Source organism: Chaetodon trifascialis, chromosome 1, assembly GCF_039877785.1.
Source record: "Chaetodon trifascialis isolate fChaTrf1 chromosome 1, fChaTrf1.hap1, whole genome shotgun sequence".
In the NCBI taxonomy this organism is placed as follows: Eukaryota; Metazoa; Chordata; class Actinopteri; order Chaetodontiformes; family Chaetodontidae; genus Chaetodon; species Chaetodon trifascialis.
In genome coordinates this window covers 9,452,124-9,469,092 of record NC_092056.1, presented here as the reverse complement: position 1 = coordinate 9,469,092, position 16,969 = coordinate 9,452,124, and the positions used below count along the sequence as shown (strand labels likewise).

At 42.1% G+C, this 16,969-nt stretch overlaps 1 protein-coding gene across 5 annotated transcripts in view; it reads right to left on the bottom strand.

The window, feature by feature from the left end:
- Positions 1–9,231, bottom strand: part of LOC139349512 (protocadherin-9) — a 197,734-nt gene extending 188,503 nt beyond the window's left edge. For 3 of the 5 annotated variants that reach the window (XM_070990431.1, XM_070990670.1, XM_070990751.1), the window contains exons 1-2: positions 8,484–9,229; positions 4,853–7,998 (exon numbers count right to left, since the gene is read on the bottom strand). In XM_070990431.1, coding sequence (XP_070846532.1) covers positions 4,853–7,888 — 3,036 coding nt within the window. In that variant the 5' untranslated portion in view covers positions 7,889–7,998; positions 8,484–9,229. Of the gene's footprint in view, positions 1–4,852; positions 7,999–8,483 lie in introns of all 5 variants that reach the window. The other 2 variants (XM_070990512.1, XM_070990590.1) reach the window with 2 other exon arrangements.
- Positions 9,232–16,969: the final 7,738 nt, after the last annotated feature.

Here is a 16,969-nt window from a genome sequence, read left to right as displayed (position 1 = left end):
TCTTTATAGCTGTGTATCCAGCTGAAACATTTATTCATACGTGCAGAAACGATGAGATTGTATACGTATTTTCAAGAAAAAAAATGTATTCCACTGGAACATCTTCAGTCAAAAGTGTCATGGGCATGTGCAGTATAAGAGATCACAAACAAAGAATCCCATAGAAGTGACAGGATAGCTGAGGAGAAGGATGTATGATCAGTCGGCAACAATCACTGGCCTCTCTCCATCTTCCTCTTTCATGCCGCCAAACTCTGTGTCAGCACAACCCAGAAGATATTGCAACAGACTTTTCCCCTCAGGTGCAACATTGTCATAGTTCATTAATCTTCTCAAACTTCTCCTACTGCCATCAGCCCCCGTACGTACTACTAATCCCCTTATTAATGTGGCAAATGAACCTGCACAAGAAGGACGACTCCCCCAAGGCTCCATAATTACAATGGTCTGTACAAACTCCTGTTTGCATAGAATGTCCATTCATTAAATGTACTGACAAGACAACACCAGGAATAGTCTGTGAAAGATTCCCTGTTCCTCCTCACAGGCTTATCCCTCATCCTGCACTTTAACTTGAATACTACATCTACTGTAACGTTTAATGGACTGCTCATTTCTTGTGACTGATACTGTAATACAAGTCTGTTTGTATTGCAGCAGTCACAACAAGAGGGGAAATGATATGTGAGTCAGACGGAAAAACTGGACAAAATTGAAAACAGAAGTCTCCAGAGTTATTTTGATTAAGTCAACCTAAGATGCATATGTTGTCAGCTGTTCTATATGTGCTGTAGCAAGAGTGAAGCTCCATAAAACAGAGCTTTTAGACTGTTTCCCTAGAGCTACGGCAGGATCTGTGCTGCAGGAAAACACATCAGAGCAGTGTGGGATAAATGAACTGTAGGTACACGCTTTCTTTCAGTGCTTGCATCTTTTCCGCCATGCAAGAAAAACACTAATAACCCACAACAATAAAGCCTTTTTGCACATGGTTAGCCCACATGGTTGCACGACTGAAAGCCCTATATAAGGCCCTTAATTGTGCATCCTTACACATAATGTATATTACCATATTATACCATAAAGAAGCAAAGGGAAAGAGAGCGCATCTTCCATATGTGCAAAAAACACACATTAATCTGCACCTGCTTGCTAAGTGAACAGACCATAAACAGTCTTATTTTCACATTCACCATGGGATTTGTTTAAGCTAAATGGTGATGTTTAAAAACCTAGAATGTGGATTGTAATTGATTTAGCACAATTTTTCATGCACCATAGCGGTGACTACTTCCAAACCCTGCACCCTGAGTGAAACCGTGTTAAACGTGTCTATAACATGATCTGGGGATCTAATGTGCAGTACACGGCTACAACGCATGGCCGCTGGGCTCATGTTATGTTGGTGAACCACATCTACTGTATGTGTCCCCTTAAGACTATCGAAAGGAAAGAAAGTAAGGCTGATGGTGAAACGGCTATGATTATACTTGGTTTCTTAGATGCTTGTGTTGCCTTGTGAAACTAGGACAGTGTTTTCATGCTTTTTTCCTCAGTGCTGTTTACACTAATGCAGGTCCCTGGAGGGTAAATAATAAGTGGGGGAAAAGAAAGGAGAGGAAAGGATTGCTCCTATTGCTATCAGCAAAGTTTGGGATCTCTATAAAGCTGATTCCACTCGGCGTCTGTCTGTGACGACACTGCTGTAGATTTCCAGTCCCTATGTTCTAAATTCTCTGAGAGGGAGACAACAGTGAAACCGTCATGCTTTGCTCTTCCTCTCTGCCTGCTTGTTTATCAATTTTCTTTAAGATTCCATATTTATTGATCAGTGCTGACGTTGCATAGAAGTGACTCTTGAGAACTGGAACAAAATGGCTTTTCAAGTCTCTGAGAGACTTGACATTTCTTTCAGTTAAACGTCCCCTTTCACTTAATAGCTTGTTTCATGTCATTGTCAGGCAGTAATATGAGATTGATCGTGGTTTGTTACTCAAAAGGCAACAATGAAAATGCTAAATTTTATCACTCTCTCTTATATGTGATGCATTATATGGCATGAACTGAACTTATTATCAATGTAGTGCATCAAAGCGCATTTTAAAACTGCAAAGGTACTGGGTAATAACTTTAAATTGTATTTTTATTATCTATGCATGTATAGAAATCTTTTAATAATGCAGTTCTTATCTTTACCAAAGCAGCTCTACTTTGCAGGAAATATGATAATCCGACGATATTACCTTTTGGATATACTGTCTGTTTAAACATTCACTGAAACGTAATTAGTATACTTTCAGCTTTTTTTTTTTTTTTTTTTTTTCTTTTAAATTACAGCTGATCTCCTCTCTGATTTCACTCGGATGCTCGGATAGAATTTAAAAAGGAATGGGACACACTGGATGACCATCTGCTTATCAATGCTCATGTAATGGAGATGACATTCACATGTCAATGCAAATGGTTGCATTGTGCAAAACAATCAAAATATGGCTGTAATTGATAACGTACCCTGCTTTATCCACTAAGAGAGTCAGTGCAGTCCAATCATTTTAACCACAATCAATAACTGCCATTTAACTTCAAATCTGAAGACAGATCTTTATCAGGGAGATGTTTCGGACTGAGAATCAACCAGATACGCCTGAAGAGTCTTCATTATAGATCTCCAAAGATAGATACTAGCTAATAGTGGAGAGGTAGAAAATTACTTTTTCTTCTAATAATAAGGAAATGAGATAAGAAAGTGTACCCTTGTGTGAAGTCCAATATATTAGTGCATATTTATTTGAGTAATTCATAGGTTTTGCTGAAGGGAAGGTTGTCGCACTTTGCCTGGGCTTCTTAAGGCAAAGGGTTTCATCTGAATCTAAACAATGTTGCTCAATCAAAAAATAATTTAACACAGATTTGATTATGAATTTGTGATCACAAGTTCTGAAAATGGGTGACAGTGTAGAATGAAGGTTAGATTGGTAAGACTCAGCTGAACTGAACTGCTCTGTGTCATTTCGTGAGTGAACAGAAAGCAGAAATAGACTGAGGCACAATGTTAGGTCAGTTTCAACCCTCAGCTTCGATAAGGATTAGATTTATGCTATGCACAAGTCCATAAAAGAATCTTGTTTGTACACAACATTTCATAGAAACACGTGTAAGCAAAAGTGTCTGCAGCAATACATTATTTACATTATTGACAGCACTATATGGAACACACTGGCTCTGTTTGTGTGCGTCTTTGAATCATTTGTCAGAGTTATTGATTCCAATAAATCTTGTATGGAACTCTTGGATGACTGAGCGAATCAATGGAGTTGTGCTTAAAGTATAGTGTCATATCTCATGTGTCCTCCTCTAGCGTTGAGTCCCCACCGACGCCACCATCACCCATTTCATCGCCTTGTAACTCATCTCTCTGTCACACACACCACCAACCACAGACACACACACACACACACACACACACACACACACACACACACCAGCGGTGCCTGGCAAATAACGCCAAACTGAATGCCTCTTTTGACTGCTACCTCTCACACAGAAACACATTAAATGCAACCCCAGATGCAGTGACCCGGAGGTATGCATCGATAGGAGTCACACAGTGTCACCCCTGTAATTCCACTCTCTCTTCCGGATAGATCTTATCACTCACATCTCTAACTGCCATTATCAATCTTCCCTGTGCAGCCTCTACATCATTAGGCAGGAGTATTTCACTAAGAACACCAACACAGGTTTCACTCCTTTCTTCTCCTCCCTTGCATTTATAAGTCCACTGCAGGTTGGCATAGTGCCAGGCCGTGCCGTGCAGCGCAACACTGCCACCTAAAGGTTCAGTACCACCACCCGTTAAGCCTGACCCACTGACAACACTTTCACTTTGCCTCCCTTTCTCCCTCTGCTCGCTCTCTCTTCCCTCTTCTCTGCTGCTCCCTGTATTTGTCCACGTGTGTTCCATTAGATTAGAACTGTGTGTTGTGTAGTGCTGCTTTATTAGCAGAAAAATTAATAAGGCTTTGATAAAAAGCAGCATGGATTACGTTGAAATTTGAGGCTCATTATTGGCTAATCCTTTTTGAATTGGATGTGTATCAAGTTCCAGACAAGCTTCACTCAGTTCGCTAGTGTGCTTTGAGAGGAGGCATTTAATTCAAGCTTAGATGATGTGGCAAAGCCTACAGTGACATTCACAATACCACCGCAGCAGGCTAATTATTGACTGTTGTTATTGCTGCAGGTGTTGAAAAGGTCTTTTGTGATATTACAATACACACCAAAAACAAAGAAACAAACAAAAAAACATGAATACACTCAGAGTTTCATGAGAGAGGTGAAAAGTCAGCTAAGTTTTTGAAGAATGTGTGCAGCATTTATCTGGGATGAAAACACTAATCTGAGTAGATAGGCAAGAAAAAAATGTTTCTTTCACAAAGAACATTGAATCACAATTAATGTTATGTTGGTACATTTTACCAGTGATCTAACCTGGGTGCTGAATACACAAAATAAGGCAAGGCAATCACTCACCCACTTGCATTTTGTTAAATATGAATTAAATAGATATTAATGACAAAACATCAGTCTATAATTATTCCCCCAAAGGTTTGCATGTGACTGTTGAGTCCATAGTCAACTCCTTCACTTAGCAGTTGTTCAAGTTACTTTTTTTTTTTTCTTTTCAAAGTTTGAGAAACAGCGGAACTTGCTGAAGCGGTATGTCTCCTGTACTCTTGTCTGTTGCTTCACAGTAACTTAAGGTGAGTCTCTAATCTAGACTGGCACTTCAGCACTGTGGAACAGGGCAGTTATAGGCAGTACTTATAGACCAGTAAAAGTGCTCTTTTACCTGCTGTCTGGTGTGCATGGGCCCCTTCGTCTTGAACCCTCCTTGGGAACTGCACTCTGAGGCACTGAAGTGGTCGGAGCTCGTGGAGGACCTCTTGGAAAGGGTGTCACAGCCCCCAACAAATGTGTTATCCAATGGGAGCTCCTGAATCACGTGATGCTTCTTCACCGAGACCGGCGTGTCGGCCTTGAGGTGGAAGGCCGATTGCGGTGAGGCAGACTTGTAGTGCCGGGCTAGGTCTGGGCTGCTGGGTTTGAAGGTTGTGGTAGGTGTGGCATTCCAATCAAAGCGTCCAATCCCTTGCTCGTCCAGCTCGGTGGGCAGGCTGATGGTTCCATTGATTGGCTCGTGGGCAGGGTCGTCAGGTTTGTTCCCCTCGATGGTGACAAAGTTGAGCAAGGAGCTTTTGGGGGATTTCCTTTTCTTGCGCTTTTTCTTCTTGTTCTGCTTGTTCTCTGTGTTGGGCGACATCCACTCAGCCCCTTGTTTTTTCCTCTGTGCAGCTTTAAACCTGGAAGCATGGCGGCAGCGCAGCAGCACAGTGACAAAGATGACAATAATCACCACTAGGGCGCCGGTAACAAAGGCGATCATTATGGTTAAATAGTCACCACTTTGATAAGTTTCACTGCTTTCACCAATGTTTCGGTCAATTGGGGTCTCCATGGTGCGTCGGATGAGATCGTAGATGAGGGTTGAGTTGCCCACAGTGTCATTCACATACAGAAATACCAGCACCAGAGTATGGAGAGATTTGGGATATCCCAGGTCACTGATATTGACTACTAATCTGTGTAAGCCTATGTCAGTCACTGCTGGTTTTTCCTCCAGAGTAATATTCCCCGTGACAGGGTCAATTCTGAAAAGACCTTTGTTGTTCCCACTCACAATGGTATATTTCAGTTCTGCATTCATCCCCGTGTCACCATCCACAGCAAACACTTCTGCTACCACAGATCCCGGGATAGAGGAGAGAGGGACGAGCTTGAAAGAGGTGTTGGAGGGGGGGTAGATGACGATGGGGGTGTTGTCATTCACGTCGATGACATTGATGGTCACCTTGGCAGCTGAGGAGCAAGGAGGCCTGCCGCTGTCCACAGCCCTGACATCAAAAGTGTAGGAGCTCTGCTGCTCCCGATCAAATGACACATTAGATTTTATCACCCCAGAGTAAGGATCCAGTATAAAGTTCTCATTGTCATTCAATATGGAAAGAGAAACAGCAGCATTCTCTCCAGCATCTGAATCTGTGACAGTTATCACCCCCACAGTGCTGTATTTAGGAAGATTCTCAGACACAAAGAACTGAAAGTGATTATGTGTGAACTTAGGGTTGTTATCATTTTCATCCAGCACAGTTACAATGACAGCTGCCTGCGTTTGCAGAGGGGGTGTCCCATTATCTCTTGCCGTTACAGTGAAGAGAAACCTGTCCTGATCCTCCCGGTCAAAAACCCTGGATGCTGTCAGGACCCCCGTTTTGCGGTCAAGATCAAAGAATGACGCATTCGGTCCAAGCTGATAAACTATCTCTGCGTTTTTCCCACTGTCCTCGTCGGTGGCGCTGAGAGTAGTGAGGAACAGGTCGCGTTTGTTGTTTTCCATAACAGCCAGCTCAATAACTGGCTGAGTAAAAATAGGCGGGTTGTCATTCTCATCCTCCAGCCTCACTCTTACCAAGGCAGTCTGATTCAAGCTTGGTTTTCCAGAGTCAGACGCTACAATTTTAAAGTTGTACTCCTTAGTCCCTTCATAGTCGAGCAGCGCTGATGTCTCTAACAGATACTGGTTGTCATACACAGCTTTGAGATGGAAGGGCACATCCTTCTCTATGAAACAGATGACCTTGCCGTTGATGTCAGTGTCTTTGTCGGACACTGTGATCAGAGCTATTTTGGTATTGATAGGATCCTTCTCTGACAGGAAAACAGTTCCATTAATGGGACTGATTATGTATCTCAGGTCTATATTAGGTGGATTGTCATTAACGTCAGTCACATTTATGGTAACAGTAGCTCTGGCAGGACTAGAGCTGCCATCACTGGCTAGAACAGAGAGCTTATGAATGGCAGTCTCCTCTCTGTCCAGAGGCCTCTGCACCGTAATTAGGCCAGATGTTGTATTTAATGCAAAGAGTCTCTTTGTAGCAGGTGACACCTGAGTCCCAAATACATAACGTATCTCTGCATTTGCTCCTATGTCTGCATCTGTGGCCTGAAGCTGCACAACAGATGTGCCAATAGGGGAGTTCTCTGGTATATGCACCTCTATCTGACCCTCTTTAAACACCGGTCTGTTGTCATTGACATCTGTTACTGTAACTTGGAGAATAGCAGTGCTGGATTTCTGCGGACTACCGCCATCCTCCACTTTGATCTTCATCACATACGTATCCTTTTGCTCTCTGTCCAGATTCTGCTGCACAATGAGCTGGGGCCACTTCTCCCCCTCAGGCGTTTCCACTATATCTAAGCCGAAGGCACTTTGCCCATTGATCAGCTCATATTTGTGGACACTGTTGGGGCCAGTGTCTGGGTCAGTGGCAGAAGGAATGGCGAAGCGGCTGTTAATGAGCGTGTTCTCCGGGATGGAGATGTTGATCACAGGGGACGGGAACATGGGGGCATTATCATTCGTGTCTTTGACAATTATTTTGATCTTAATCAGCCTGAAATAATCATTAGGCAGGATGACCACTTCAATTTCAAAGGAGCACTCGCTGTCCTCAAACGAGGGACCGGGGCACAACTTCTCCCTGTCGATTCGGTTTGATGTTGTGAATATCTCGCCAGTGCTGCTCAGAACGCGGACTAGCGGGTTGTCTCCTGCTTTGGAGACGAGCCGGTACACCAGATTAGCACTTGCTCCAGTGGCAGCATTTGTATGGGAAATGTTCAGGTCCTTTGGTATGTTTCCAATGAGGACATTTTCTTGCAACTCCTCTCTGATGGGGTAGATTAACTCTTGGGCTATTGAAGGATCGAGCCATACGCAGGCAAGCAGGGCTCCCAACAGGTAATAGTCTTTTAGATCCATGACAGTAAATGTGTTTCCAGCCTTCAGAACTCAAAGCTTTCTTTCTATGCAGCGCTGTCACAGGCAGTGACTCCCTTGTGTGTGATGGCAGGAATCTTCCACGGACAAACCTACGAATACATGACAGTTTCTTTTCAGCAAAGTAACTTTGCCATGAACAGAAATATATTTAACAACCCCCACCCCTCTCCTCACAATTAGCTGTTTTGCCAACTTTTCATTCATTCATTCATTCATTCATTCACTGTTAAATCTACACAAAGGGCCTTAATCAACAATTCATAGTAGAAGGGGAAAAAATCAACAAAAACACTGCAGCAGTAGCTGTTAGGCAGCCATTCATGTCTGTTGCTCCCTTTCTAAATCCTCCACATTTTATGGTCACTGGGTATTTCCAGCGCCTCAAACCCCCATGGTCACAAAACTTCACAACACATTACACAGTCTTATTAATTTTACACGTAAATTGCCAGAATTAAAGTGCTGTGTGTGGGCTCCTAAACGAATGAATACGCTTGAATGAAGCCTACAAATTAAGCCCAGTCAGATTTGGAATTCTTAGTGGGCATCTGAGACCTATTCTTATCGTACATACCCAAATCCGTTACAGCGCAGGAGGAAAACTGGAGTGTGTCAGCTCATAGTCTTCTCATCCAGTGCCTGCGAGCTCATTCGGGTAAAGATATCCTTCTCAGTCTGATCTAGCTTTGGGTCCAGGAAAGAGAGAGACAGAGAAATAATAATCGCCCCGCAGGAGTAATCAGACTCTAGCACAGGTTTTGGGTAAAAGCAGCTGGTCGCACAAACTGGGGTAAATTAGACGCTGCATATGTCGCAGTTCCGTTTCCCCCATTTAACTTCGGGAATGGACAGGATCTAATTGCGCGACCTGCGGTGATTGCGGTGATCAGCGTCGCTCTCCAGCAGACACAGCCAGGTGGTCAGTGGTTTGTGGTGTCTTCCATTAGAGCGGGTCGCAAAATCAAATCTCATCTCCCGTACGCGTCCCGAGAAAACCGGCGTTTTGTCCCCCCTCCGGCTACCTGTTAAGGTGAAAGCGCCGATGAGGTGAACGCAAGAAGAGACGTTCATGTCCCGTCATGTTTCAAGTTCACGGCGCACCATCAATAGTCAGCCGGCGTAGACACAAGGTAAAAAAAATCATGAAGGCATTTATGCCAAAAAAAAAAGAAAGAAAAAAAAGAAATCTCAGAGTCGATCCCACTTGGAAATACCAGCCTCAATATACGGCTGTTCAGTGTGACACCGATGCGCAGCGTGTATGTGCCGTTTATCCTTGCACTCTCACTCCCAGAGCAGAATATCTTGCACTAACTCTGTGTAAACCCATAGGAGGGGTGGTGAAGTACACCACACCGAGCGCCCCCCACCCCACCCCTCCCACCCCACCCCGCCGACCCTCGTCATTGGACACCGCCCCTCTCTTTCAGTGGCGTCGACAGCCCGAGCAGCAACAGGATTGGCCCGAAGTCACGTCACTTAATGCGGACCCAGTGTTGTCCGCGGCGAGATGCTCCGTGAAGATGCTGCAGGCTGCAGAGACGCTTAACCAGAACCCCGAGGCTGGAGGGGCATGATGATGACGACGACGATGATGAAGCTGCCGGTGCTGCTGATGATAATGTAGAAAAAAAACTGTCTGTCCTGTAGCTTTTACACTGTGCAGGATTATATAAAGGCAGATAGCAGTCATTGTCTCCAAAGGGACGCATCAAGCCAACCTGTTAGGCTGTTGTCAGGTAGGCTGCACTAATTGGGGTAGAGATAAAAAGCAAAGCACATGAAATAAGATGCCCTACAACGGCTTTCGATGGACAGGCCCGCGACTTGTCAAGAATCAACACAGGCATATACAAAACAAGCCTTGTATGAGAGAGTCACTCATAATTGCACTCCAGACAGAGAAGCCGTTGTCTAAGCATGTTTGCACGGGGCTGCATATTCACTCTCTGTCCGCCACACTCCGCACTCTGCAGCCAGTCATCAGCGTTTGTCTGTGAGAAATAACCTTGACAGTTATCCCTGTCATCAATGCTTTACAGCCGCCTGTGGTGCGAGCTCTTTGCGTAATGGGCGAAAATGCAATTTTTTTTTTTTTTTTTCTTTCTTTCTTTTTTAAGTTTACCGCTTCGCGCTAGAGCTGTGATGATCAGAGGAGGCTGTGATGTGACTTTGGAATTGCCCATAACCGCAGATGATCTTACTTGACAAGTTTCAAAGCAACAAGAGGAGACTGAACTGTGCAACTGAAGTCGAGGAAACCCAAAATGGCACGTCAGAGAAGTGACACGAGGTAACTGGAAAACAGCAGATGTAATCAAATGCAAATCAGCCTCAGCCATACAGATCCAGCCATCATTTATTACACTGCCATCCAATCATTACTTAATTTCAATGCAGTAGATAACCCTCAATTTCATCCTCGGCTCTCAGCCTGTGCTGCTGCTGAGAGAGGCGAGCTGTTGAGCTCAGAGGCTGAGCAGCCTGCCGTGGTGAACACTGCCATCTTGAGGTGCTCATACACAAATGCCTGAAGTGTGATGTGTGCTTCATTGCCTCAGAAAAACAGCCGACTGCACATTTGTGAACCAGGACTTAGGTTCATGCTCTTTGACGAGTGACCACAAAATAAATGACACAACGAGGGACTCAGTGAGAAGCAAAGTGTGAATGAAGGGACGGCAGAAGTGAGTATAAGCCATTGTTGGCAACTGGTGATGGGAGTGATGCAAAGGACCTGGAGCCCACATTGTTGAGGTGAGAACTAGGCTGCAAATGTCTCCTGAGAGGTTGGCTTATTGCCTGGTCAGCAGTCCATTAGCACAACCAACCTGGTGGCCTGACCTTTCTGCCTCTGGATCCAGCCATCAATGTCCTTTGCTGGGAGAGAGTGGCGAAAGGAGTGATCTGTCACTTCACTTTAAAGTCTGACACCCTGATGTGGAGGAAAAAGTGACAACATAACTGTCTACAGTGGTGAAACACTTTCTTGCTCTGCTGGCCAGCTAGAGTCATTAGGAACTCATGGCTTGCTTTTATTTGCTCGCCTGGAGTGTTTGTGGACATGTATTACTCATGTTGTGGGGACATAAATCTATTTACACAGTCACTTTGCAGGGACTAGCCTTCTCTATTTTGACAAGTCTCCAAGTCTAGGGCAAAGACTTGGGTTAAGGCAAGGGTAATGGTTAGAGTACGTCTCCAGGAAATGAATGCAAGTCTATGTAATGTCTCTTTGTGTGACCTGACTGTACACAGTGCATGTGTCTTGTTTTTTCAGCAAAACAAGAATTATGCTTGTGTGTAATAGAATTTTCCAACATTGGCAGGTCTTGAAGGTGTTTGTGCGTTAGCTCGGGGATGATTGCACAGTGATTGGGAGCAGTGGGCAGAAAGTACGCTTTGAAAGCCAGAAATCTCCACATCTTGTGACATAACCCGTAAAACCTTGATAGTGATCACCAACTCTATCAAACATCCACAGATGTGTTCTGTCCACGGGTCAGTAAAGTCTCATGTATGTCACCTGAAAGATGAGTTGAACTTCAAACACACCAGTATTATTTTTGCTGGTTTCTACCGTGATTATGTGTCACATGACCTTGACTCAGACACCATAAGGGGCTAAAATCAGCAAATCCTGCAACAGTGCAGCTCCTAATTCCAAATGTACCCCGTCTCTCAGGTTTGTTATCTCCTTATTTAGTCTGTTTTGAACTGGCTGTAGCTAATGTTTCTGCCAGTCAAGTTACTGACAAGTGATGAATAATGTAGGATGCTAATATATGTTCTCAGTCTTCTGGTGTGCCTCCTAGAATCTCACATCGAAGAGAGAGCCTAAGGGAAGGGTCCAAACCTAAGGCCTATGATTCCCCATATGCCAAGTGTAGTCAATCACACTGCTCACCTTGGTTTGATTCTCGCACTGACTTATTAACTCGTTCCTGCTGTTGAACTGGCCTGAATAATATAAGGAACAAATATATTTATCTTTCATGTACATTAAAGCACAAGGTCAAACAGATAATTTATGTATTTTCTAACTCAGACAAGGACTGAGGAGCTGTTGCTGGAAAACTTAAACAGTCGGTGTCACAGCTTAGCAGCAGCAAACAAGGCTGAAAGCTGAAGCCTGTGTGGAGGAGCCTGACGATGCCGTTGGTCTGAATGTTGTTATTCCCTTCATGCAGCATTTTAATTTGAAATGTTTTTACTTCTGTTTAAAGAAGTGATTTGCTCATGCTTGGATTTGGGGTAAGATTATTTAGAAAGAACATCACAGAGAGGATATTGCTGTTACTGGAACAAGATGTTTTAATGCTACTCCCAGTGAGTTTAAATTATGAGGATATTCTCCCTGAAAATGTTATTAACAACTGTAATGGAGTTCTTTAAAATGTCTAATTTTTGGTCAGGGGAAGAACAAGTTCCTGAAATTCAATTATAAGTTTGTGTCTCATGATGCACTAGTTATGCTTTAACATGACTGCAATTATTCTCTGTCATGGCCTTCACTAGTGCAGGTGGTAAAAAAATAAAAATAAAAATAAAAATAAAATAAAAACCTGTGAGAAGTGTGAGAGCTGCTTGAGTTTCAGCGCTGTCTTTCTCCACTGGGTATGCATGTTCAAAAAATACAAAGTATTCCACCAGAAGAACTCTAATTATCTAAATCCCTTGTAATACCCCCCCCCCCCCCCCCCATAAATAAATAAATAAATAAAATAAAATAAAAACTAAATTAAATAACGTGCTGTGCATCCTCTTAAAAGAAACAATAAATGTAATGAATACTTATTTTTACCCCACGTCAGATCTTTCAATCAGCTGACTCACCCAGAAAAACATCAGTGGGGTTATTATCGGTTATTATCACATGAGCTGAGTCCCACTGCTTGTGGCACTGTACCACCTGCCAGCTAAGCAAGTGTTAGCATTTAAAATCAGACTTGTGCAATGATAAACTCTTTTGACTTGTTTTGCTCATGATCAAAACTCTCCTCCAGAAACTGTTGCTCACTTTAGATATACTTTGAGTTAGACACACATACAGATTCTGTTCCATCACTGACTTAAATTGTTTTGGCTTTGTACATTGAAAATAACCATTTTCTATTTCTATGCCTTAGCTCACTCACTCTTTTTTTTTTTTTTTTTATCCCACTGAGTGCATTGGTTTCATTTGTTATTTGTCAATACCACAAAGGAGCCACTGCAACTGCTGATGAAAATTTGGGCTTTTTCCCTTAAAGCCCTTTTGCCAGTGCGACTTCTCCCAAGAGTGGTAATGACACAGTGGATAATTGGCATCACACATGCTGTGGACCCTGAATGCTAATCAGAGTTTCTAATCAGGCATCTTTAACTTAAAAGCTTAGATACATGGGAGAGAAAAATGTGAATGTGAAATGTTTTTCATTTTCTGTGAAAGGGTTTTCAGCGAAATAAAACAAAATATGACAGTCTTTTTTGACATACAGTCAGCTTCATTGATTTTTGTAAATATATGTTTGTTATAACACCTTTCAAACAAGTTTGAACAGTAGCAGCAAAAGAATACGGAAGTCATGGAATGCTCCAAAAACACCTGTTTGGATCATTCCACATGCAAACAGGTTCCTTGGTAACAGGTGATAGTATCATGATTGGATATGAAAGGGGCATCCACAAAAGGCTTGTTCACAAGCAAGGTGGAGCAAGGTTCACCGCTTTGTGAACACATGGTTGCATAAAGGATATTACTGCATGGGCTTAGGATCAGGATGCTGTCAGAGGTTCAGGGACAGAACTTTACAGGTGTTACAGTGTGGGCCTTTGAGTTAAAATGTAAATGCTTGCTGAAGGAATATTTCTGATTCACCAAATGGCAACTGCCACGGTTACTGCTGAGCCTTCTTAATTACTACGAAACCATTATGAAGACATTTTGCATGCATCCCGCACATCCCTTACTGCCTGATGGTTGGCATTTGAGAGGTGTAATGCCATTCATAATAATCCTTTGAACATTGATTGACATATTGTTTGATCAAAGAAGATATCCTGGGTGGATTAGAGCTTCAAGATGCCGAAAGTGCAAGACATCCCTTAAAAGAAATGCTTCTTCTGTTCATACCTTCCCTCTGTCTGTAATTTGCTCTCTCCTTTCGCATTTATTCTCTCCTCATTTTTTCTTCTCCCTGACACATTGAATCACATATCACTTTCCAGACTGTGCACTGAAAAAGGTCAAACATTCCCTCCCATTCTCTTCTCTTACTGATGTGAAAGCCAGAAGGCTGGCTGTAGAGGCTAAAATGGATCCTGGTCAAAGACTGCTGGGAACTAGGGAAAGAAAGTTGAGCGAGATCCTTTTCTGCTCAGTGCACGGGCTGACCTTGTGCAAAGCAATAGCTTGCACAAGTAGTTATTAGATTCTTGACATGCACTCCAACATCAGTCCTCTTTCAGGTACTGTCAAACTGAGTTGTATATGTTTAATAGGGGATGCGTGTAGTTTAAGTTCATCATCTCAGCATAACATGTCATATTATGCATGTCTCAAGTACTTTTCATTGGTTTAATCAACTTTTCCTTTTTACAGTACCACCTTTCTCATTGCCTCTGCTCTGAATAGGCTGATATAGCAAATGCATGACCCCACGATACAGTTGTGAAGAGTTTGTTTATTACTGCCCATCAGATTACTATTTTAATAACTGACAACCAGTTAGACACCTCAGAGGTGTGTTATCGCATATCTTTTATCAGGCTGTAAGATTTCTAAAAGAGGCTCCAGTCAAGTGTGAGATTTATAATGATTCTATACCTGACGCAGAGCTGCTTGTAATGTCTATATCTTTTTAAAAAGATACCAACCGGTGAATGTCATGCACATTTAACTCATTTATTTCTGCTTGTAATTATGACTCTCGCAGTGAGGACAGCCTGTGACAAGAGAGATGATGGCAAGAAACTGCCTACATATATACTGAGAGTCTAATGTGTCTTCGGAAAGGTCAGACTTCTACATGGCAGTTTTTGTCATGCATTAGCAAAGCGGCTTCACATTTATTAAGAGGATGTGGCTAATTAGTCATATTCACAAGTTGCCGGACTACTTCGCCGATTCTCTGCTGCATTAAAATGTAACAAAGATTAAGTCTGCAAGTCTCCTGCAGAACGTTTCGTTCAAATACTGTACTACTTGGATATTATTCACATCATCAGGCTTCCAGTCTCAGATCCTTGTGCCATGCTAAATTTTCATTACTTTATGCTTTGTTTTCCTCTTTATAAGCGGCACATGTAAAGTGTTCCTTAAGGCATTTACATACAGTATTTAACTTTGGCTTAGTAAAGGAATAATGTACTTTAACATATTTAATAATCACCATTTTTAAATTTTACACTTTAATTCATTAGAATCATGCACATTCTTTTTCTCAATCGTGGCTTTGTTGTCCATCTTTTTAGTCTTATATTTGGCTGAAAAGTTGTAAAGCACGTCTATTTAGGCAAAATGTATGGGACACATTACATTCTTCATCAAAACAGATTAAAAAACCCATCAGTGTTACATAATCTGTCAATGTTAATAAACCTGTTATTAACAAAAAACATGGGCTACAGTAAAAGGCTCATGCCTCTTGAGTCTTCTACCACATGTACATCCAACAAAGATACAGAGAGGAAGGAAATAAAGACCCCTCTGCTAAATTACACAGATTTACACTGTCAAAACACTAAGATCTCTCTGTACGTAGGTGTGCAGTTATTGTTGCAGATACACTTTTATGTAAAATACACCCACTTATCAGTTTTAATCATTGGTCTACAATGCAGTGACTCATTCCCTCAAAATGAGGTGCCATATAGATGTTTCCTGTAATTGCAAAAATTAATTCCAACATTGGGCACGCTGGCTGGCAAGAAAAGCAGAGAAAGAAACAAATGAAAACAGAAAAGTGTCTATTAAACTTAAGTGAATAGGACTCCTCGACAAGTCCCTGACCCTCATTCTCCTCATGTTCATAATACTGCATTCACATCATGTGGAATTCATTTACAAGTCTTCAACTTGTAAATACTCAAATGGTAAATGGTAATATAAACAGTAATTACAGCAAGCTATTTTGTAGTTTTTCTCAAAACTCATTATTTCAACAAGGTAAGACTTGCTATTGCCATCTTGTCTTTTCAATTCTTCGTTTTTATTTTGTAGACCTGGAAACATTATACAGCCTTGAATTAATGAGATATGTGAATTTCAGGAAATCATTTAGAATATTATACGTGACAAGACTATTTAAAAAAAAATCTTCATGGCCAGAAATGAATCCACCTTGTTGGATAATTCAGCTTAAGTTGCAGGAAATTGCCGTTTTTTCTGTGTCTTGCTGTATGCTAACACATACCAGCAATTTACTTTTTCTGAGGATTTGCCAGGGTGACTCCACACATCATTTTACAACCAGCACAAGCTTTCAGCATTCAAATCACTGCCCAGAGTGATAAGGTATTATCAGATGACAACATACAATTTATGCTTAGCAAATGAGTCGCAGAATAGAAAATGTCACTCTCCCCCATGGCTACATTTCCAAAAGCACAGATTCGGCTGAGAAAATAGTGTCATGGGTTGTTGTCATTCATTTTCTATAGTGTGATGTCTGATGCAAGGCATGCTAATAATCATGTTTGCACGGTGAATGCTGCAAACAATGCTACTTGACTGAACATTTCAAGGGTACTTAAAGTCTACCTCATGCTCTTCCCATGCAGTATGTACATATACTGTTGGCTCATTTAGCCATGAATAGTTGTCAGTTGTAAGGACCTGCACTGGCATGTTTTTTGTAAGCAACCCTGTAATGCTGTCATTTGATGCAAAATCCTTCATATGGAGTTTTTTGGGAATATCTTCATGCCTGTTTTATCTCAAAATGTATCCCTTTCATGTGCTGCGCATTTTCTCCTCTGTTGTTTAGAAACAGCTGAGCTAAGAAGTAAGGGGCAACATGAATACTATTTTCAGTTCTAGTGAGCTCATTAGGTATGAACATGGCTGTTCTCCGTTTC